General features: G+C 42.9%; 1 protein-coding gene across 6 annotated transcripts in view; it reads right to left on the reverse strand.

Moving 5' to 3' along the window:
- Positions 1-20,646: 20,646 nt before the first annotated feature.
- AUTS2 (activator of transcription and developmental regulator AUTS2) overlaps positions 20,647-24,186 on the reverse strand; it is an 803,292-nt gene continuing 799,752 nt past the window's right edge. For all 6 annotated transcript variants that reach the window (XM_076354390.1, XM_076354394.1, XM_076354392.1 and 3 more), the window contains one exon: positions 20,647-23,780. In XM_076354390.1, coding sequence (XP_076210505.1) covers positions 22,541-23,780 — 1,240 coding nt within the window. In that variant the 3' untranslated portion in view covers positions 20,647-22,540. The remainder of the gene's footprint in view (positions 23,781-24,186) is intronic.

The following is a 24,186-nucleotide window of genomic DNA, read 5'->3' on the forward strand; positions in this document are numbered from 1 at the left end:
ATTATAGTATTATATTTCAGCAGAGATTTATAAGTAAGCCTGAGGGCAAGTTAAACAGAATTGGACGAGTACTGCACCTACAGTGTGGAGAAAAGAATTTGATATGCGGGATGCAGTTTAAATGACTTCAACTCGCTCTTAATATAGAAGCCTCAAACTTTGCCTACTTTCCACCCAAAATATGATGAAATAAAGTCATGCATTTTACTAAAACATGATTCTCTCACCTCCAGAGGAAGCATCTCAGGATAAAAATTGTATTGTATGGCACACGTTATCACTGCAGCACCACATCTTCCCTCCAAGATCCCATTCAGGGAATTGTGCTTGTCAGCCTCCTTTTGATATGTCACATAATTGGATCCCAATCCTCAGCAGTATTAGTCAGCCCTATAGCCAATTTTATTTCTAAATAAACATTTGAAGGTATTTGCTGTTCTTTTAAACTGTCAATGTGTAAACACTGCCAGCAATAAAAAAAAAAAAAAATATCTTCAGAATGATCTCTCTTACTCAGAAATTTGGCTATTAATATTTAAGGATGTAAGAACATACTACTTTTTATTAATAAAAGTATGCACTTATAACAGGAGCACAGTCTGCCACCACTTTCAGTATTCAATTGGCTTCATAGCTTTTGAAGACCAGAAGCCCACCTCAAACTGTTCCTCATGGAAACTCCTTCTCAGGTCATGTTTAGTTAAAGGCTGACATGTAACTTCTCAACAGGAGCACTTATGTGCTGGATCACAACATAACCAACTTACAGGGTTCACTGGAAACATTTCAACTGTCCTTCCCACTGCTGGTTGGGTTCAGCAGCTCATCAGCTGCCCATTTGCAGGAAGCTGTGTTTCAAGTCTTACGTGAGGTTAAAAGCATAAGGTGTTCAGATGACCTTCTGACAACTTGAAAATTTTATTTTTAAAGTAATGCTCTAACATATGTTGCACTCATGAGTTTGAACCTAAGCCTGCAATGAGCTGCATATAAGTGGAACAGTTGTCCATAACTAGCCTCATTACAATTCAATTAAGTCCATTTGCAGAGTGCATTGCAGGACTGGACCCTTAGGAATTTGTTATGTTCCTGGAGCTTATTAAATTGCTGGATATCTTCAACAAGGCAACAGCTCTGCATCCAAATCATAATTTACTCCTATTTTCCGTGTTAGTACTAGCCACCTGTGAGCTGTTATTTTTGCACAACTAGACACTTCAATTTGTATAAACTTTCCCCATTTTTATCATAACCTGGCTCTTAACACCAATCCCCTGACTAAACACCACAAAAGGCTCTCTGCTTTTCCACTGCTCTGAGATGAAGTAATACTCAACTGTCATGGACAATGCTAAATTATACCAGAGGACATCCATGCCCCTCAGGTACTTGCCAAGCATGACTTAAATTCTAGAGAAGCTACTATGAGAAACAAAACCTAATTCGCAAGCTCAGTTTTTTAAAACAAAACTATCCACTACAAAACAATGCCATTTAGCAGAGACTTTTTTCTGTCCAGTGATGTGAATATTGCCAGGCCATAACAAGCTTGTTTGCACACAATTCAGAAACACTTGACTAACATTTCCACCCAAAAGTACATTCATTGGATGCAGGTAGCTGAGCTGGTTTGATGTGCTTGCTTGCCTTGCAAAGTATTTACTCCATAAAACAAAAGAATGGTATGTTATAGAATCATAGAATATCTCAAGTTGGAAGGGACCCATAAGGATCATTGAGTCCAACTCCCTGCTCCTCGCAGGACTACCTAAAACTAAACCTATGACTAAGAGCGTCGTCCAGATGCTCCTTGAACTCTGACAGGCTTGGTGCCATGACCACTTCCCTGGGGAGCCTGTTCCAGTGACCGACCACCCTCTCAGTGAAGAACCTTTTCCTAATGTCCAGTCTGAACTTCCCCTGATCCAGCTTCACTCCATTTCCTCGTGTCCTGTCACTGGTCACCAGAGAGAGGAGATCAGCACCTCCCTCTGCGCTGCCCCCCTTGAGGAAGTTGTAGGCTGCGATGAGGTCCCCCCTCAGCCTTCTCTTCTCCAAGCTGAACAAACCCAGGGACCTCAGCTGCTCCTTATAAGTCTTGCCCTAAATTAGCTTATTCTCCCATTTCATGAGCCTTCCACCGCTCTTTGGAGAGAGAGCCACAGATTGGAAAAACATTTGTTGGCAGTTCCTGAGCTAGCCACAGCCCAGGGCTGGGCCTCCCAAAACCCGCATGCTATCAGCTACTGCACCATTTGTTAAAAGAAGTGTGAGGAACTAGCAAGTTGATGGAGGACAAGAGAAATATTTAGACAAATAATTAGACAATTATTGTGAACCAGGTGTTTACGTAAATCATTACTCTGTCATGTATATGTAGATAATTTGTGTTACATTTATATTCTGTCATGTGTTTGATAAAGAGCAGATGTTTGTGCATACCAATTAATCCTGACCCTCTAAAGATAAAGAACCCTGACCTTCTGAAGATAGAAGACACAGGAACTATAAAAACAGTTTGTTGTAAGGTGGATAATGAGACGGTCTGATAAGCGTAAAGGACCTTCAAGCTGTCAGCAATATATTCAAAAATCAGCGAAACCTGGCGCCAACTAGGTGAAAGGGGACGAGGAAGACTATCAGCCTTCACCGGAACGACCCCGGCCCAGAATTATTTGGAAGATCTGCGCAGACGCAACTAATTAGCAACTAATTAGCATGAGGAGCGAGGATAGGCGTGGTTAGATAATGAATATGTATAGGCGTTATTAGAATATTCATTACTCAATTGTATAAATGAGATGTAACTTTTGTTGTGGGCATGCACGATAGGTGGAGAGATCCCCCGTGCATCCAGCGCGCTGCAAATAAAGAATATACTACTTGGACAAATTCGTGAATCAAGTTAGAGAAATAAGTAATCCTTTTCTGAGGGGTAAATTTATTTCTTTATTAATAAATACAAGTAAAACTTCAGTCAGAGTTAAATTATCACAAGGGAAGGAAGTGAAAAAGGTTTATTTTGTCAAGGAACAGCTGAAGTTGAGCAGATACAACTAGCAATTTTTCTGCTATTATTTCTCCCTCCCCACTCATTCTCAGCAGTCTAGCTATTTCCACCCAATCTCTGAAGTGTATACTAGAACACCAACAGACAAACTAGCAAAAAAGAAAAGAGAAAGGTTCAGTGGATCAAATGCAAAAAGACAACTCAGGCACGATCTCTGAATAGGAAATAGTGAAATGCACAATTCGAGAATTGGCTCTGGGCATGAAAAGCTGCTCGCAGTAGGATTGTTTCTGTGCAGAGCTCTACAGGTTACAGTCATGGTCAATGGGAAACAAGGGTCACACAGGTGCTTTCATGGCAAAGTGGCAGTAATAGCATATCCTCCTCCTTTATAATTTAACTCTGATGCGGGAGCGAGAGCTCCTCAGAAAACTTGCATCAAAAAGACATTCTAAAAACAAGGGCTTGTTGTTTTGACTAGCCCATTTCCTCAGACTTGGATCATTGCAGAGCACACCACAGAAAACATGAGATTTTCTGAGACAAAATGGTTTCATCTGCTGTTACACTAGTAACACCACACAAATACCTAAATACAACTAGTGCTAATGTCATATGTCCGCCCACATCCAAAAGTGAAGGCCCACAGTCCCTTAGCTTTGATTTTAAAAGGCTGTTCTAGTAAAAGCCATTTGTCATTGGTGTTGCACTGCAGTAGTTTGACACTTTGCTTTTCAGTATTAAAGTAACTCCACTGCTAACGATTTCAACAATCCAGCACCAGAGGATGACAGCAGCACTGACACCATGTAAGAGTATAAGGAACATGAAATGAGATGTTGCAAAATGAAGCTTAGACACGCTTAAGCAGCTGAAGCAGCAGTTAATATTTGCTTTCTTTGCAGTCCAAAAGGAAGCAGTTTTCTTAAAGGACAAGCTATCCTACATGCTCAAAGCCCATCATTTCCAACAGCTCTAACAGAGGCCACTGCTCCCTCTGTCTATTACCACAAAAAAAAGGCTAATCCCTAATGCTTAGAAAAATCTGATTTTCATCTGAAGTGAGTGTAAATGCTGGTTTTCTGATTTGATTGTGTTCACTCTGACTTCAGCTTTGTTGCCATATGGGGCAACATGGCCCATGGGGCAGGAACCCTCCCTGCCTTTCTCAGGCCCGTCCTAAGCCCCATCCACAGCTCCAGCCTCTTCCAAACATGGTACCTTCTTAAATACTTGCACTAAGGCTCCAAAAAAGCCAGCTCTGGCACCATTCAGCTCAACCCTTTTCAGCCCCCACCCCAACCCATGCACAGCTCCTCAAATCTTGCTCTTCCATTTGCAACAGGGCTTCCCTGCACTCACTGCTTTGGCAGCTCCTGTCCCCTAAGGCACAACTCCAGCCCTCTAGATGCAAAAGGACTTACTTTGCCAACCCCTGACCTCCAGGCTGCGTGGAAATCCTCAGCAATCACCCCCAAAATCCCACTGGCAAACCTGGGCCACCCAGTTCCCAGCTCCACAGCCCTGTCCAGAGGGGGTTGAAATTACTCCCAAATGCACACATATGACCTCCAATTACATGGGTTGGAAGAAGGAGTGGTGACAGGGCTTAGTCTGCTGCTACGAGCGCTCCCAGCCCCATCCCACTGCCCTCTTTCCTTTCTGTTCCTGCCTACGCTGTGGCTGGGTCAAGTATTTCATAGGGCTCCCAGGGAAGTGAGACCTTGGGGAAAGGGAGGTGGCAGGAAGTGAGTCTGGAAAATGCTTTAGAGTAGGACAAATAACAAAGTGACTACTAAAAGTTGTTTACAGCCTACATGAGAGCTGGAGAGAAGCTGGAAGAGGTGTTGTGGACAGGAGGAGTTACTTTTACCCAAGGAACACTTTTCTAACACAGAAAAGCATCACAAAGCTTTCCTTTCTCAAAGCTGCCATGAAAACAACTTACTGCAGCACCTCAGAGCACTGATCAGATATCCATCTACTAGATGCAAAGTAAAGGAAATAAAATGCGAAGCTTTCAAGATGAAGCACTGTCTGGCATTAGCTTCGAGGATGCAAAAGGCCACAAGGGAGCAAAGAGTATCAAGCTAGCCTAGCACAAGCCAAACCCAGCGCCCTAACCCAGAACTCGCCACCCTACTGGGTCTAGCACTGAATAGGTCACAGCTTACAACAGCAGAGAGGTTGGCCCAAGACAAGCTTTAGAAGACCAGGATTAAAAACCCCAATGCGCAACTGTCTCTATAGAGATTACTTTGCCTCCGTTTCTTTTCCTACAGGAGGTACGACACTGCCCAGTCCCTGAAAAGGGCAAGAACAGACCCCAGCTTTTTTTTTTTTTTTTTTTTAAAATAACCTTCCTGACACAGTCGCCAGGGAGATTTGGAGGCCCTGACTGCCCACCAACACAAGCAGAAGACAGCAAATTACCACAAGATGTCTGCTGTCCTGGGTTGTGGTTTTAGCCCCAGGAGGATTTCTTTAAGGAATGAACTAAAATTGAAGTCAATGTAATATCAAATAGCACAAAAAAATCCCCTCACAATCCCATCTTCCTTTGGTATTCCTGTGACAGCATCCACACACACCTTGTGTTTACAGCCTGTTACTTTCTGATGAGAGGACTCTCCTTGCTTACACTACAGATTTGGATCTCAGAAAAGTGAAATGTTGATACTGAACGTGAAAGAGAAATTCATCTGTGTGATGAGAGTAGTGAGCTGGCGTAGAAGCTGTCAAACCGAGGAAGTGTCTTACAACTGCCATAGTATAATGAAAATATTCTTTAAAACTCTGTGACAACTGCAGAGTCAGACAGAAAATGAAACTGCCTACACCTGGAGGCTGTACTGTGTGTGTGTGAGCACATAGCCTCTGTTCTGGAGTGTACAGCCAGTTTGAGTAGGCACAAGCCCTATTTCCAAAATGCTGGATCAACAGCAAAAAGGGGCAGGCAGACCATTTTGCTTCCCATTTCCCCTGTGCCAAAATATGTCATTATTGCAGTACTGTTTTGGAGGAGACAGGAGAACTGCCAGGATCCCAAGTGTAAGTAGCTCCTTGCAAAGGAACAGCCTTGGACGCCCTCTGCCCTCCGCAGAGCACAAGGCTTCAGCTGGGGCAGGACGGATGGAGCCTCACAAACGTTCAGAGCCACACAAAGCCAAGCAAAGGCAGGTTAGGTAGGAGGAAGCCTCAGCTCATTTGAAGAAAAGCTGGGGAAGACCACTGTCCAGCCCAGCGCACAATTTCAGGCTTTTAGGGAATGCAGCCTACACAATGAACATGTTTTTTCAGGAGTCAAGAATCAAAATAAAGATGTACACAAAGCCAAAAATTCTGCAAAGGCTATACGTACTTGAACCTGCACATCCGACTGTCAAACAACAAAAGACTTTCTTTACAGAGAGGATCAACACAGGTTCTGTTTTGCCACAACTCCTGGAAAGCTGCTGCTAATTTCAGTGAATCGGACTTTGCCTCGTTGCAAACATTTCTTGACCCTAGGAAAGCTTAAGATTTACATGCTTTAGACACTTAGGCTGAGATTTTCACAGGCCACCAGGGAATTTTGATGTTGAGCTCTTGCTAGAAGTTTGAACATTGAAGAGTAAGCACAGGCAAGCAAATATTTGAGGTATTTAACCTCCCCCGAAGGTACCAAACTAAGCACCCAAGTGACTAACCACTTGCAAAAACACAAGCCTCATATTTTGGGAGGTCATTTATGTCAGCACTGAGCAGCTATTAAGAGATGCGGGAGCATTATCCAACACCTTCACCTCAGCCTTCAGTGCTTACGAAGTCAGCAAGGCACACCGGGCCTGCAGGGCAGAGCATGATTCGCTTCAGGGCTTTTAATCACTGTTGTGATTTTATATGGAGTGTAAGTGCAAAGGTGGGGGAGGAGGGGCATTTAGTAAGGGTGTTTTGAGGCCAGAGAAAATACGAGATTTCGGTTAAGAGTGGAAGATTGGTACTATCAAATCAATACAGTACAATAAATATAGTGAATGCATTAATCCAATTAGCTGAGTGGAGTAAGATGAATGTGGGGGATACTAGTGAAACAGGAAGACTGCAACAGGCTAAAATTAAACATACCCAAGAGAGAGGGGCAATGAAAAAAATATTCTAAAACAATGGGGTTTTGGTGACCCCAATGTGCAGTTTGAAAACTTAACCTGCGCACAGATGTCATCTCAGCGCTTTTGGAGCTTATATCCCAGACAGAATGAACAGGGACAAAAGTGCAAGTTTTTCCGCAAAAAACCTTGTGAAAATACAACAATGCCAAAATTCTGCAGATGAAGCTTGTTAAGCTGTTTGCTAAATACCATTGCGCTGTAATACACTGAAAAGAAAGAAAACTATCATTGTAAAGATCTCGCTGCTTGCAGAAGCTTATTAACTTGTACCACAGCCCACATGTCCTCAGTGAATACTCAAACAGTTAGATCTAGCAGGGAACTATGAAAATAATGGGGAGGAGGAAGCGGGCAGGCTAAGAAAAGAACTAGCTGCCAAGGAGAAAGAGGTATGTTAGACAGTTACCAACATTTAAAGCAGAGAACTAAGCTAACATTGTATCAGCCCATGGGTATCTGTTTGCACTGCACCGTGAGTCAATAGCCATTATATGCGCAAGAGGAGCAGGAAAGCAGCCCGCTAAGCATTAATTTCAACTAGGCACTCCAGTAAAATGAAAACTTTTCTCCCTGAATGTTTAAGGAGAAGCTAATGAAGACTGACTTATGCATGCATTTATTAGAATTTTCTCAGCACCGAGCGTTTCAGCTTTTAAGTTTCGTGTGCAACTTGAAAGCAAGGCAGAAACCAAACCATTAGGAAGAACACCATCTCTTTAGAGGATTAGGAATTCAGTTAACTGCACATTAGAGATAAAATAGTGGAGTGCTTGTCTTTATTCTTAATAATAAACCATAAGGCATTGAGCTACACAGCACGATTAACTTCTTTCAATTTCTCACTATTACTGCTGAGACAGCAACATAGTCTCACAGAAACATAAAAAAACCTGGAGCGATTAAGTTAAAATTAAGTGAATTTAGGGCAGGCAAAAAATGCTACATTGCAACCCAGAAGAGATAAGTCTTTTGTTCATGTAAAGAGCAGCCCAAGCACTAGTAGCGTTAGAATGAATTCCTCAAAACCAAAAGTCATTCGTGGTTTGAAGTGACCAGCTCTGGGGCTTTACATATTATTCTGCATCCCTCTTCTCCCTCCTAACTCATGATTCATCTGGCTACTTGGTCTGTAGAATAACAACACTGCTGATGATGCCTACTAAGCTGGTGAAAAGGATTAACTTGGGAAACCACAGCTGAGATCTCATCCCCTCCTCCTTTACCAGCTCCATGCAGTCTGGAACTTCATTTTTCTTTGACTGGGTTCCCCATTTATAAAACTCCTCTTACAAATGTGACAAAAAAACAAAACAAAAAAACCCAAAAAAACCCAAACAACCAAAAAACATTTAAGTCTGTGAGATGCAAAGATCCTAAACAAACAGGGGCCATTTTGATCATTAGACAATCAGCCCAACACTTACTATGAGATATCAGCAAAACCCAAGATGTACCAAGACTCCTAGGAATAAAAACACTCTCTACAAGATGGGCAGCGTTCTGTCTCCGGTGTGTAACTGCAAGTCTTCAACTATTCTCTGTGGTTAAATGAGATGCTAAGTGTATTCGCTTGTACCCTGACCTGGTTTAGGATAACTGAACTAAGAGAAGGAACAGAGCAAACCTCCTAGCCCTCCTCTTCCTCCAGGCTTTAGCTGCAGGTGTAGCCTATGAGCAAACACCTGCATACTTTCTCCCAAACTATCACCTCCCACCTGTGGGAGAAGCTCACCTGAAAGGCAGGCAAAGCTACTGGTTTGAGCATCCATCAAATTCCACCTTAAAGTGCTCCTTTACTGCCTGAAAAAGCTGGGCAACGCTTAAACCACTGAAAAAACTCTGGCACCAAAGCCCATCCTGTTAAGGCAAAGCTGTATCCTTGTTTTTGCACAGTCTTGGTTGTTCCACACCTGGTTAGCGAGCCATCTTTTCCTGCGTTACACAGAGTCTAGCACAGGTGACTCAGATCCAAGACTAAACAAATCTAAACAAGTAAATAGCCCCATAGGAAACAGCTGAAGTCATCATGGCACAACACGCAGCAGCTGCTTGGAGGTGAAGCACCCTCCTGGTGCAGTAGACAGCAATTTCCCTTCACATCTTATTTCTGCAGCTGTGTGAAGTTCTAAGCAAAGTATCAAAGCCCTTTCAGCTAGATATGATGTGTTATCTGTGACATGGTGGAAGACATGCCTTGGCCAAGCATAAAAGTCTCACTAAGTATTTGGAGCTTTGTGGTGGCCTTTAGGCATTACAACTCAATTGCAAACAGGACTCAGTACCACATGCACACATTCAGTGTGCCAGGCTGTGCCCTGAGGTGTTTGCCACCTAAGCATATAAGGCAGAATTGGAGCTGCTGAAAATTTTCCAGGAAAACACTGGAAAAAGGCAATGAACCAAAATGAAAATGCTTCCTGGAAATGTACTAGCTTCCAACAACAGGGGCAACTTTCCCCATATACTCTCCTAGCAGGCCACAGGGATTTCACAACATCACAGGCAGAGCAGACACATAAATTATCTGAAAGGGCTTTTGGTTTAACTGCTACAGGATTGCTATCCTTAGGAAACTCTTATCTACTGAAGTTGGCAGTACTTTTCAAATCTGTGGTCTGTGCACCCCTCAGAGAAAATAGGAGAAACGAGCCTTTGGTCAGATTTCAAAGGAAAAAAATATCTTCATTAGCAACTACTTTGGGTTCCTCTGGACTGATATGTGTCAGTATTTTGGGAACCTGAAAGTCTGGTTACTGCAAAGACACAGTTCTTCACTTAGCAGCCCTGAGAAACTTGGCTTGTTCTGGAATATGCACAGCAAAACTGGGATTCACAGAGAGCTGAACTCTGCTTCCTGAAGCTGGTATGGTCCAGCTTTCTGTTTGCTCTGTTGGCAAACAACCTCAGACTGTGGCTACACTGGGGTTTTAGAATTAATTACTTCATTTTGGGTAGAACATTTCAAAATTACATTTCCTGTTTTGTCTTTTAAAGTTACCATCAGGAGAGTTTTGTTCTCCACCCAGAAGAGTGACTTTTCTTGCTTATTGTTTTCATAGATCTACAGGATGGAGATAAAATACAATGTATAATATACACGGAGAAGTTTGGAAAATTAGGCTTATTTTGATATTGAGTAAACTATGTAAGCCTGCAAGTCTCTGACTGAACTGAAAAGACAATACAGAGCTTCACAATCCCAAACTGGTCCCGTTGCCAGATAGCCTGTTCCCCTTGTGTTCCCCATTTGGAATAAAAATGCAAAATAAAAATGTTCCCCAATGGAATAAAAGAGCTGTATTGAGTGAGTCCAAATAGGCGATTTTGCCATAACTCTTCCTGTCACATCTCTAACAATTCTTTCATACCTGCGGCAAATTTAGGAACTCCTGGGATTTCTCTGATGCTCAGCAGTGAAAGAGTTTATTATTATTATCTTCAACAGGTCTTCAGCTACTGTTATGGTTTAACCTCAGCCGGCAACTGAGCACCACAGAGCTGCTTGCACACTCCCCCCCGGCCCCTGGTGGGATGGGGGAGAGAATCGGAAGAGTAAAAGTGAGAAAACTTGTGGGTTGAGATAAGAACAGTTCAATAATTGAAATAAAGTAGTAATAATAATAATAATAACAACAAAATAACAACAATAATAAAAGAATATACAAAGCAAGTGATGCGTGATGCATGATGCAATTGCTCACCACCTGCTGACTGATGCCCAGCCAGTCCCCAAGCAGTGGCTCCAGCCAGCTTTCCCCCAGTTTATATCCTGATCATGACGTCCCATGGTATGGAACGTCCCTTTGGCCAGTTTGGGTCAGCTGTCCTGGCTGTGCCCCCTCCCAGCTTCTTGTGCACCTCTTCACTGGCAGAGCATGGGAAGCTGAAAAGTCCCTGACTACTGTAAGCACTGCTCAGCAACAACTAAAACATCGGTGTGTTATCACATTATTCTCATGCTAAATCCAACACACTGCACTGTACCAGCTACTAGGAAGAAAATGAACTCTGTCCCAGCCGAAACCAGGACAGCTACCTACAGGAAGAAAAGATTCACAAGTATCATCAGACCTTTAACCTGTCTTTGCACCACTTGCAGGTTCAGAAATTCACATAAAACCCACTTTATTTTGGAACTGAGTATTCTATTATGTATAAATCATTCCCATTCATTTCTTTTTAGACCTCCCGTTCATCTCCCCATTAGACAATCCTCTGTCCCTTCCTCAAAAGCATAAATATCCTCATAAAACATCTCCCAGGCTAGTGTTGAAGCACTGTTTTTATACCCATCAGATATTTCTACAGGCTACTAACTCCATATTTGTCAATATGTAAACCATTCAAAGAATCCGTCAGAATTTCCTGAAGACAGCCACATGACAAAAAGAAAAGATAACAGCAAACCGACCTTCCTTTATACGAGCCAAAACTCAAGTCTAGTATTCTACATAAAAGAAAATCCTACAATCTTACATTTAACGATCACATTTTGTCTTTTGTCGCCCCCCAATACATGTATTTGCGACGATCTTTTTCATGTCTTGATGAGTTAAGCGTGCAATATGATAGTCTTTCACTGCAATTTCACTGATGGGGTGTGTTTAAAATGAAAATCAAAAGCATGAATCACCAAGTGTAGTGTTGCAGAGCTGTCTTCTCATTTTTCAGTTGAATTCCCAGGTTTAGCAAAGTGCTTAGCACACACACCAAAATCCTGCAGGCATTCGTATGCAAGGTATTTTGGAAGTGAAAGTCAAGGACATTCATGATTTAGCCCTCAGTGACAGGCAAATTCAGTCTTGCACATTTGGGTAGAACTAAAGTTGTGAGAGGTACATGCACAAAACCAAGGTCCAGTTTGATCCCACAATAGTCTAGATACCAGAAGTTCATGGAAACTCATGTGAACGATCAACTAGAGAGAGATCCAACTACTCTATGCTAGATTTACTGGAGATGATAGACTGCTGTTTTATCAAGCAGTCTTGGTGCCATTCAGAGCAAAGTTTACCAAGTCAAAGCTGCCGAGACAGGGAACAAGTTCACGACTCTAAATAAATGGAGTTTAGAATTAGCAGCGATATAAAGCTATTGCAGTCATTACAGAATAATTCTTAAAATCCAATGCCCACTTTTACTGTAATCCCTCCAAATTCAAGTAAACCTAAAGATAAAACTAAATAATCTGCCAGAGCAGACTTACTGCATTGCTAATGGGTATTAGAAAATATAACTGGGGGGGAAAGGGGGGAAACACCACCACGATGAAACTTCTCATATAGACTTTCTAATAATAGATCTAAAAGCTCTTTACAGGAGGAAAGGGCGGGGGAGGAGTCACATCACAGAGAAAGAGAGAGAGGCATGGATTCTCAGTATGACTTTCTTAAGACTCCCCAGCAGGCTAAAACAGAAATCAAACTCGAAGCCTCTAGTCCTTTGCTTTGAAATACAGTTTTAGAACACGTAATCATCTGAAGAAACATGCTACAGAACAATACACACTTAATTTACCTCCACACAACTGGAGTGAGAACAAATTTTACCTCTAATGCTACATAGTCTGGCTGTATCCCCATGTTACCAAAGCTCACGAGTCCCACTAACACACTAAACATATATGATGCTGGGGCACACGCAATTTCCAATTCAAAAACCTTTCTGGAGGTCCTGCTTCTTACACCCAAGGCAGAGGATACAGTCTATCCTGGTACAGAAATGGAGTGACCACTGGAGACAAGCTGTCTGGCACCCGTTGTTCTGCTGTCTGGCCATCCTGACATGCTGCCTCAGCTGGTGAGGACTTGCCAAGATGGTATTTGAAAAAAACTTTTCCCACTCAAACTTGTGTAATGAAACTCAACTTTGGCGAAGAAATAAACCACCAAAAAGTGTTGCACTTGTTCCCCAGCATCCTGCCTTCTTAATTTGAGATAAAAGTGGGAAATTAAGCAGGCGATTAGGGAAGAGGCAAGAAGTTGAATATGAGTGACAAAAATCTGAAAAAAGGGAGAGGAGTTGTTGAAGGTTTCTTTCCCCTCCCTAAACAGGCTTTTTTTTCCCCCCTTCTTCTTTAATTCTTAATCAGTTTTACATGGAGCTGCTGACCACCGCGACAGTGACCTTCCCCGGCATTTCTGCTGTGCCAGGAGCCGCCAGGCTGGCTAGGTCAGACCCGGCAGGTCCCCAGAAGCAGAGGCCGAGCGGGCTCTGCGCCGCGCCTCGGGGACCACGGGCCGGCTACAGCGGGAGAGAGCCGCCGTCCTCCATTTTGTCCTTCCGACGGCTGAGGGCGCCAGGGCCCCCAACACGAGGGACAACGTTCAGAGGTGCTGACAGAAAAAGAAAGGCGTTTACTGCCTCTTTTGAGGACAACTAAATAAATACATTGTAAAAGCCCAGTCTATCCTACCTGCTCCTTTTCCTACTTCATTTTTCCATCACCGCAGGCGACATACGAACTTACAGCTGGTGCGGTTTTTTTTCCAGCCTTTACTTCAACTTGCTGCATTCCTCAAGAGGTTTCTCAAGATGCCTTTATCAAAAGAACTCCCAACCTAAAATTTTCTTATCCTAACACCTTGCACGTCTAAAATCAGAAGCGGGGGCTGCTGAGATTTGTGGAGAGCGAGAGGCACGGCCGCCTGAGGGGCACCGGCCGCCGCCTCTCTGCGGCCCGGCACAAGAGCTCCCGGCAGGCAGGATCCGTTTGAGGGTTAAAACAAAACAGCCGCAAAAAAGTCAATCCTCAGGGCTTCAGCCGCGGCTGTGCGCTGCTCCCAGCCGCAGCCAGGCTGGGACGGCGTCTCCCTCTAGTGTCTGAAAGCGCCCGCGGGCCGGCAGCGCGGCCGCCATATTGGCTCGGGTTTCCCTCTCCCACACTGCCCTCTGCAGCTCGACTCCCAGCCGCGCCTGCACGAACAAAAAGGCTCGAACGGGGGGCGGGCGGGGGGAAATATATATATATATTTATATATACAAGGAATCCAGAGGGGTCTTTCCAGTCAGAAAGGACCGGTCAGAGCAGACCCACGTCATTGCCTGGGACAGCAATGCCTGACAGGCCTGGCTGCCTCAGCATCAGCGCAGAGTCTCTCATGTCTATCTGATTCCTGTAACTCCCAGGAATCTCTCATTTTCTCATAAAAAGATGCCAACTTCAGGCAGCATGAAGTCATACTAAAGACAATCAACCAGTTTCTGCAAGCATGTCACCAGCCGGACAAGTTTCTGCCCCATGCCAGTGCATCGTGGTGTGGTACCACCAGAATGGATGCCCGATGAGCAGTGAGCTGGGCTGGGAACCGCAGGCACAGACACACCTGCCCACCCCAACTGTATTTTGCTAAATAGATGGTTCAAAGAAATAGATTAGTATATTGCTGTAGTATTCAGTGATGTATTTACTGCTGCAAAGCTCCAGATGCTCTGCAAGCCACAATAATACAGTTAAGTGGAAAATGAGTCATTTAAAACCATAATGACTATCATAGCATGACTCCACTGACAACAAACCACCACAATGGAAATGCTGAAAGGTGGATGATACATGTTTGTCAGAGCCATTGGTGCCGTCAAACTCTGCCTTCGGGCCAAGTGCCTGCAGCACCCCAACTCCCCCCACCCCCCGTGCCACTGAAGGGAGCCCAGCTGCGGGGGGCTGAGCCGCTCCTGCCCTCCCCACGGCATGCAGGTGCAAGTTTCCATCTCCTCAACACCGCGCTCCACCCCGCTGCTGCTGACCCACCTCGCTGCTTGGCTTCGGCTTCATGAAAACCACTTTTGTAGCTCCCAGGTGAGCAGAGCTGGGCACCTGCATTTTGGCTGTGAGGAGGTAGGGCCACCCCGTTCAAAGCAAAGTGTGGTTGTCCCCAGTCAGACCAGTAGGCCTGAGGGGGGGCTCACACCACGGGGGCCCTGGGAGCAGGGTGTGTGCAGGGCCGCCACCCTTTCCAAGGGGATGGCTCCTGGCTGGATGCGGGCCAGGCCATGCCCATGGGTCCCCGTGGCAAACCAATTCCCAGGTGCTTGCTGTGGCTCGTCTAAGGGGCAGGCGTATGAGGGGCCTGGCCTTCTGGTGGGAAGGGACACGAAGGTTCCTGCAGGCCCGCTTTGGCCCTCAGCCTGGCTGAAAAGCAGCTGGGCCTGTGTGGGGCCATCCTTTGCTGCCTGCTCCTCAGGCCCTCAAGGAAATGCCCCTCGAGGCAGGCAGCCCCTTGTGAGAGTCAAGGAGGGCTTTTACAGCATCAGGGAAATGTTAGCTCTCCGCTGACGTGGCAAAGGTGACTAGGGTAGAAAAGGAAAAAAACAGGGCTACGTTTTCTGCTGGTGTGAAGCGCAGCTCTGATGATTTTAAACAAACCATTTTAATTTATGTCTGTAGAAAATTGGCGTTAATTTTTTTCCTCATCTCCAAATGAAGCAATTCTCTTGCTTAGTCCTTGGCTAATCCATTAAAAAGCTAGGTAATGGAAAAAACTAGACTAAGGTCCTCACTAAAGGCTGAGGCTTTGAGGAGCTGACATCGTACGCTAGCTCTTATTGTACATACTATTTGCTATAGCGAAGCATCTTTTATTCCCTTAACATAAGCAATGTGCTGTGTTGCTAGACTGTAGAACCATGTAATGTAAGCATAACTCTCCAAAATATGATTGCCTTTATCTAGCTGAATGCTCTGGGTATGGACCACTTCTAGTCCCTCTTATTAAATGTGATACAACAAGGTCACTCCTTAGTCAACCTGATCACTGCCTGCCACAGCACCATTGAGATTTCTGTCATTTATGCAGGGGAACAGGAGAGCTCCTCACAGATCAGATGCTCACGAAAATCATTTACAGCTACATTCACCTTGCATGAAACAGCATAGCCATTCCATCAGCCTACACATTTCAGTCTCTCTTTAACTACCCTCTTGTGGCGTCTCTGAAGAACGACAGCCTTTTCTAACAGGCTAAAATAAATCCAGCTCTACTTGGCCGTTCTAGTAGTAACCGAGACAAAACTTTCCTTTTGGAGGGCAAGTAGCTGGTGGTTGTTTTAAAGGTTTGGGGTTTTTTTAATCAAATGTGCTCCAGACACACCATGTTTGCCCCGAATACACTGAGGCCCTTCAAAAATAGGAACTACTGAAAATCCCAGGAAATATATACTTGTATTTTTAGTTGTCTTTAAAAGAAAAAAAAAAAAAAATCTAGTTTCCAAGCTTTTGATGCTAATGCAATCTCTGCTGCATCAAAAAAAACCCAACCCACCGCTGATTCAATGGAAACTAGTTAAGGGCTTTGAAGATGCAAAGCAGAAGATGCGTGTCATCAACATACAGTAATATTGTATATTTGATAGGTAAAGTCTCTATTTAATCAGTTGATTAAGTTTTCGCTTAATTATTTTCTTGTCTTGAAACAAAGATGATTGTACTGGGGGTGGATAGCTAGGTTCCTAGGGCTAAATGCAAGTTTTTCAGTAGAGAAACATATCATAAATCCAACCAAGAAAAATGCTACCCACTGAGTGAGTTTCAGTACTGGGCAATAGTGACGATTAAACAAGCCACAGTAGGTGGTAAAATACAGCATATCTGCCCTCAATAACCAGAATGACCACAAGCCTTATCAACTTGGGTCAGTACTTGAGGTACTTGAATTATCAATAAATAAGTAAATTCATTCTTTCATGGAGATAATTTTAGCAAATCTAGGACCCCAGGAGGTTGTTAACACGGGTTAAGGTTGAAAGTGCATTCTAAAGACAAAACAGCACCCCAGAAATTCCTCATCTGTTACCACCACTGACTCTGCAATGTACCTGATGCAGAGCTGTGTCTCATGGTGACTAAGGCAGTAACCTAGTTCCCCTGGGTGACTCCTGGGATGACTCAGGCGGTAGGTGGCTGGCATTACACTGGTGAGACTGAGTTTTGTGTTCCCAGCTGCACTTTTCCCATTTATAAAATGGAGAAAATCGTGAAGTCTGTATTACCAGACCAGCAGAGGAAACGTCAAATGCAATGATTGCAATCTACACAAAAGGCCTCAGCAGAAACCAGCAAAAAGGATGCATGAGATTGTAGGGTGCCATCATGATTTCATACTCCGCTCTTTGCTGTATAGAGCTTTATGCCTGTGATATTGCACCTGACATTGTGTATGCATTTTGATATATATGAATACATGTGTTTCTATATGCAGACAAACAGTGCACAAATGAGGAGGGGGTATTCTTTATGACCAGGAAACGACTTTGTGCTAAAATGATTTTAGTTGCAAGATACCTGTGGAAAAAGATAGGTGTCCTCCCCCCCCCGTCCCCCCCAAACACACAGCTGGCAGAAAGGGACCATGCTGGAAACTGTCTGCCAACTCCACGATAATCACTTGGAGGCGTTGCCAGCTGGGAACTTCCACCTTGCCCACCGCCGCAAGCAGTCTAAGCCCCTCCAGATGGAGACAGGGCACAGGGAGAACAGAGTCTGCCCTCACCTGCAGCTTTGTTTCTTCTTGGCTAGCGAAAATCTGGAGTCTTTTGTAGTGGTTACCATGGCTGATTCACTGAGGCCTTCAGTTTTCACTCTGGTCTCTAGTACTACTGAAGTTTTTTTTGTATTATAGCAGCAGTGAGAAAAGCTCACTTGCCCCAATCAGGACACCAAGCACAGTACAATCACATAGTAAGAGACAGACTGTGTCCCAAAGAGCTTCACACAAGGAATGGCTAGGATTGGTACTTTACAGTGCAAAAGAAGGAAGGAAGATCTGATGAGACTGTAAAATCCCACCACTCATTTGCATTTACTTCTCTGAACCAGCTAAGTTAGAGGCTAGTCTCAATCTGGAGTAAAGGAAGAATCACCTTCAAAAGGCAATTCAGACCATTTAAGTTGGGATCCTGCTCCAAATCGCCTTCTGAAGCTATGGATGAGTATACCTCCAAAGATGGCAGTTGGAGTCCAAAGAAGCAAGTTGGTTTATCCAGGTGAGACTTAACCGAGTCACCGTGGGAGTAACAAAACCCTGTATAATTTGAGTCTTTGGTCATTGTTTGAACCACAGCTCGCTCTTCTTTCTTGCCAGAAACAGAAGCAGTAAGCCAAGTAGCTCCTCTGTACATGGAATATAACCAACGGTCTGTTACCTTGTTCCAGTGCCCCAGGTGGCTTTCAGCAGAGGTCACCTGCATACGTGAAGCAGTAGTTAGAGTTCAAATTATCAAGAATCATGCTAAATATTTACTTAACAAGGCACAGCCACAGCAAATAAAAATACTTTCAGTAAAATCCTCCCCCCCGCCATCTTCCAGTCCAGCAAGGACTACAAATTTTCATGAGCTCATACAGGCAAAGGTAAAAAGGAACAAAAATATACAGTGCCTATGGCTCTCGGAAAAATTTGTCTGCAGTGTTTACTGCTGCCTATAATAGATTTAGCTATCATATGCCATGAAAGAGAACATGACTGGCAAAAAGGCAGGAGAGTATCAGTACGGTATCAATAGCGGAAAACCAGGCTTGAGCTAGATATTTAGTAAAGAAAGACAAAGAAGACAATGTAGAAGGTTAAAAAAGAAGGGACAAAGTGCAGCCTAAGATGAACGTTGTATCAGGGAACAAACGTTATGACTGCCTTCAAAGAATCACTTCCTATACACTGCTTTAGTTGGCATCTCAACTGGTGACAGGAAGCTGCTAAGTAGAAAACTAGTTGGAGTGTGGGAAGGTGGGAGCTTTAAAGCACAAAGCAAAGGTCTTGGGTATTGTAAGCAGAGTAGCTCAGGGTTTTCTGTGATCCAAATCTCTCACACCCTACAGAATAATACCCTCATGACTCGTTTCATTCCTACAGGTGGTATTTGGCATGGTCTTTAAATGAACTTAATTTCTTAACTACTAGTGATTCAAAAATAGAGATTTAAGACAAATGTCTTGAATGGAAAACCCTGCTAAAAAGACTGTCTATACCTGCCAGCTAATGTCCCTATATCAAACTTCTGAAAAGCAATGAATGCATCTGAAGAAGTTTAGAAGCATTAAAAATCTTGTTTTATCTCTTACTACAGCTTTCAGGCATATTCCTCTGAGCATCACCACTCTTACAAGAAGACCTGACACCCGGATCTTCAAAGGCATATAGCCACTTAAATTGTATTGAATTCAAAGGGAGTGAAATGCCTCAGTGCTTTCTGGGACTCCGGGAGTGAGGGTTCATTGGCTTGATTGGGAATTAAGGACCATCAGCAGGAATACGCTCAGCACCTGGGAGGACAAGGATCATAGTCTGTACAACCAGATACCACATTTCTTCCCCCTGAAGACACTGACAAAGCTGTTAGGACTCCTATTACACCGCTCTGAGATGAGCGTGGAAGATGATGCTCTCATCAGACCCTCTCTCATGGGGCCCCTCACGCTGTATCTGTGCAACCTTGCTCCAATAGTTTCATCCTTCTACAGCCATCTGTAACTGGTTTCCATCAGAAACTTGGACGTTTTTTAATGATGTGCATCCAGAAGACTGAGATACAGGTTCCTCGCAGAAAAAAGAAAAAAAGGTCTTTTTGCACACTATGCTACTACTGTACATTCTGCACAGTTTACACAAAATTGTATTTTAAAAAAGACATAGGGCTATTCTTTTCTCTTAGTTACATGGTTGAAAATCAGGGAAATTTCACTTTCATCAGATTTACATGGGAGTAAGAGTAGAATGCAGACAGAACTGCTACAGGGCGGAAGAGAAACAAAACCAAACTGGTATATATGGCTGCATACATTTAATTGCTTACCAAAACAATTGGCAATTATTAAGGGAGGAGAAAGAAAGATTTCCTAAGTCTTGCTCAAGAAAGCAAATTTCAATGCCACAGGTTACCTCTGCCAAAGTAACCTGGATAAAGGTTTTGAAGTGTTTGCAACAAGCTTGGAAAAAAAAAAAAAACCAAAACCCAACAAAAAAATCCCTGAACTAAAAAAATCCTCCTGGAAATCATGTATCATGAGGAGCTAATTTTTTTTCCAAAAAAGGACACCATGAAAGCTGTACTATGAAGAACTAAACAATTTGCAAGAAATTGGACATATTTATGTACAAATTGTTCATAGTAACTGAGCCATATTCTTAGCTGATGAAAACTGGTAAAATGCCATTGGCTTGTGTGGAACTGCACAAATTCACAAAAAGGCTTGCATACAGCCACGTACTTAGGTGTGGGACTATCTTGAAAGACCAACTGGTCAGTTAAGTAAAAGCTAATGTAAGTAGGGTCTTACTATATTTTAAAGAATCTGCACAAGCCAAGGATCTGGTCTCCTTTTTGTTCCTTTTTTCCTGACTAGTATAATTTTAATGAGATGGCTTATAAAAGCTTGCCATTTCCTTTACATTTTTAATAGCTATTTCTTCTGAACAAAAACCCACTCTTGGGAAAAAGTATCTCTTCCCCATAGCAACGGTGGGGTACTCCACACAAAGAAGCACCTAGCAGTTTAGTTCACATTTTTTAATAACATGGCACAATTTACATTACACAAGTCTTCGCTGATGAGGAAACATGCTGAAGATTGAGAGCCGCTTCACTTTTCTTTTCACATAGGATCTAGAAAGGACTTTATTACATACAGGATAAACAGCAAAAAGGTTCGTATATAACAATCTCTTTACAATACTGAAAACTACCACTACGGTTCCAGTGTACATATTCTTCAGGGTTGGGGTTTTTTTGTATTTTTCCTTTTGTTCTTAAAAAAAAAAAAACACTGCACAACATCTGGAGTTCACAAAATCTGAAGCTCACAACTAAACCTTCAGTTGACTACTAAAATAGATCTCTGATCATTAGAAACAACTGTTTGTAGTTAACTTTTTTCTTTTTTTTTTTTTGCCAAAACAGGATAACAACTTCAGATAGCACTTTAATACACTAGAAGACCAATGGAACTAATTTTATTTCATACATATATTTTACAGTCCAGTAGACAAGATATTGAATTCTCTCTGATAAAGTCATATTCTCTCCAAATATTTAGACAAGAAACTTAACGCGTTATAAAAAAGTGTGTTATGAAAAGACAGATTTCAGAAGATTGATGCATATTTTTAAAAAGGACCACGTTCTTCATGTTATTTCATGTCTTCTATGATTAGGGAACAACAAGGCTGACCTGTTAACTATTCACAGACTTTATTACCAACTGAAATACAATAAATTGCATTATGAAATCTGCATTGGAGTTCATTAATTAAACTACTGATCCACAGTGAAAACATATCCATCATTTAGAAAAGTATTAGCTTTCTTGTAGGATTTGTTTCAATGTAGCTAAAAATCACTTCACAAAAAAAAAAAAAGAAAGTGTGTGTACAGAGAAAAATGACACACTGGCAATAAAAACAGACATGAATGGCTATAGGCAGATGTTCTTCCAAAAATAAATTTGACATGTTAAGTGACGAAAGTTCTGGAAAACATCCAGCATTTGATTATTACTCTGTTTAGCCCAGATTAACGTGACTGAAAACCAATCTATCATGACTACAGTATCAGTGATTACAGATCGCTAACCCTGATGCGTTCTAAGGAATACATGAGCTACAGTAACATCAGCATCTTGATGCAGGGGTTCAGACAGAAAACTACACTTCTAATGGGCTGTTTCTTCATCAAAACAAGCAAGAGAAATAGGTTTCTATTACAGATGAGCTTGTTCAGGGAAAATATGACTTTAGTTATGTTGTGTGTTGAAAAGGCTCCTTTGAGTTATAAAGGCTTTTGTGAAAAGCCTTAAAATTCATTGCATAGTTGAAGGGGTTTAGCTGTCTATAACAATATATGTAACACAGCATAAGCAGACTGTGTTGATCAATATTAAGTTTGCAAATAGCACAGTTTAAGAAGTATTAATGTATTATGTTACTTAATTTTATCTATTTACATTTGTACAAAGTAAAGCTTTCATCTTACCCTTTTTGCATATATGAACCATTAACCCATGAAGCAATCTTTTTACATAAATATCTACAATTGTCTTCACTTCTGGTCTGAAAGAGCTTTGTATGGTTGACATTGGTGGTGGTTTGTTTCTAGTCAAATCATTCAGATTAATGTCTTGTTCTTCAGTTCAAATTTTGAAATTTTTAAACTAGAAATAAAATAGAGTAGGAGACACGAGGAACATATGGACTTGGCTAAAAGATCTGGAAAATTTCAACATACAATATACAAAAAAACCATTTCAAAATCTTTGCACTCAGGTCTATACATATTGTACAGTGGGTCACATCCCCAGTCTGTATCAATGACTAGTAAGAAGGTCTTTATACTATGTTCATTTACAACGTTCTGTCCCTCTTTCTCTGGTTTTTATTTATTCTCACTCTGCTTATCGAGCTTCAATGTCCTTGAGGGTGTGAGAAGGAGGCCTCTCTCTCATCTCTGTTGACAGAGGAGTAGTCCTTCTGGGAGACCCAGGCCGAGGTCCCAGAGTAGAAATAAGAGGTGGAGGGGCACTGAGAGCTGCTGTGGGGGGAGTTTTATTGAGGATGCCATTTTGGTGTCCCGTCGGGGGACTGACTCTGGGGTAGTGCATGCTAGGAAGTCCTGGCGTGATTAGGCTTGGGTGAGGCAGGTGCCCATCCAAGGCGGCAGGGTGAACTGAGTGCAGGCGTGCATGTTCATAGTCCTCTCTGAGCATGTGCAACCGCTCCCTATCATCCAAGTGGTTGCCCCTCTCATGCTCACGTCGAGGGTCAACAGAGAGAGGGTGGTGGTGATGGTGGTGGTGATTGTAGTCGTGAGGTTCCCGATCCCTGAATGACCTGTCCGCTTCATATAATCTTGGCGCAGAAAGACGATGAAGGGGGTCATTTCTTAGCAAAAAGTCTCTGCCCAGGGGGTCTCTCCGATGAATATCTAGCTCTCTGTAAGGATCTCTTAAGGGATCTCTCATTGGATCCCAGTGGAAAGAAGGATAGGGGAAACGTTCTCCACCAGGAATTGGGCTAATTCCCATAAAAGGGGTCATCATGCGAGTCCTATCCAGGCCACTGATGCTGTTCATGTGATGTATACCAGTTACACCTACAGTCATGGGCATAGACACTAAAGGACTTGGATGGACGTTAGATGTAGATATAGGTGGTGGCTGATCAGATGACCTATGAGTCTGAGGTCCCTCAGGTTGAACATCATGGTCTTCTTTTCGCTCCTCCTTCACTTTGACTTCATTGCTTTTCTTCGGATTATCATATGCCGGCTCATTCTTCCTCTCAGCCTCACGGTTTGAAGTACTATTAGGCCTGTTGCTCTCCACAACAGGGGGCCTAGCATAGGGTGAAGGAACCCTGGGCATTTGCTTAGACTCTTCCACCACTCGGCTTTCATGGCTCAGGCCTTCTTTCTCCGAAATATAGTTGTCCTTCACCTTGTGCTCTTCAACATTAATTTCCTTCCGAGATTCGGAGTGATCCCTCTCTCGTTCTTTGGGTTTCTCTTTTTCTCGAACCTCGGGATTCAGATGGCTCCTGATCTGCTCATTTGAGCTGCGATTATGTCCGAGGGAGTTTACTGGATGGATAGGTGCTGGCGAAGGATGGCTGGAGTGTCTTTTCTCAATGCTCTCCCTAGAAGAAAGAGAAGCGTAAAAATGAAGGCATGAGAAACTCTGCAAATAAAAAAGCATCTAGGGTGTCTGACTTCATACCCGTTGCTTTGCAGAAAGCTAGTAACATGCACCATTAAATCCACTGTTCCTTTTGCACACCCAAAACACCAGAAGAACATCCCATCTCTAAACTAGGCCTATTCTATTATCTCGACCCAGGAGAAGAAGATCCCTGAAGCTGCTTTGTGAATGATCTGATTGAGATTTCAAACACTGAAGTCCACAAAAGGCTCCCAAGGGAATCTAGCTCTAGTACATATATTTCTAAGACAATGGCCTTAATTGTTTGCCAAGAAGAGAGAAAAATAAAAACATACTCATTTCATCCAAAAAAAGTGAGGCAGTTAAATCCAAATTACATGGTT

Source organism: Aptenodytes patagonicus, chromosome 17 (genome assembly GCF_965638725.1).
Source record: "Aptenodytes patagonicus chromosome 17, bAptPat1.pri.cur, whole genome shotgun sequence".
NCBI classification, from domain to species: Eukaryota; Metazoa; Chordata; class Aves; order Sphenisciformes; family Spheniscidae; genus Aptenodytes; species Aptenodytes patagonicus.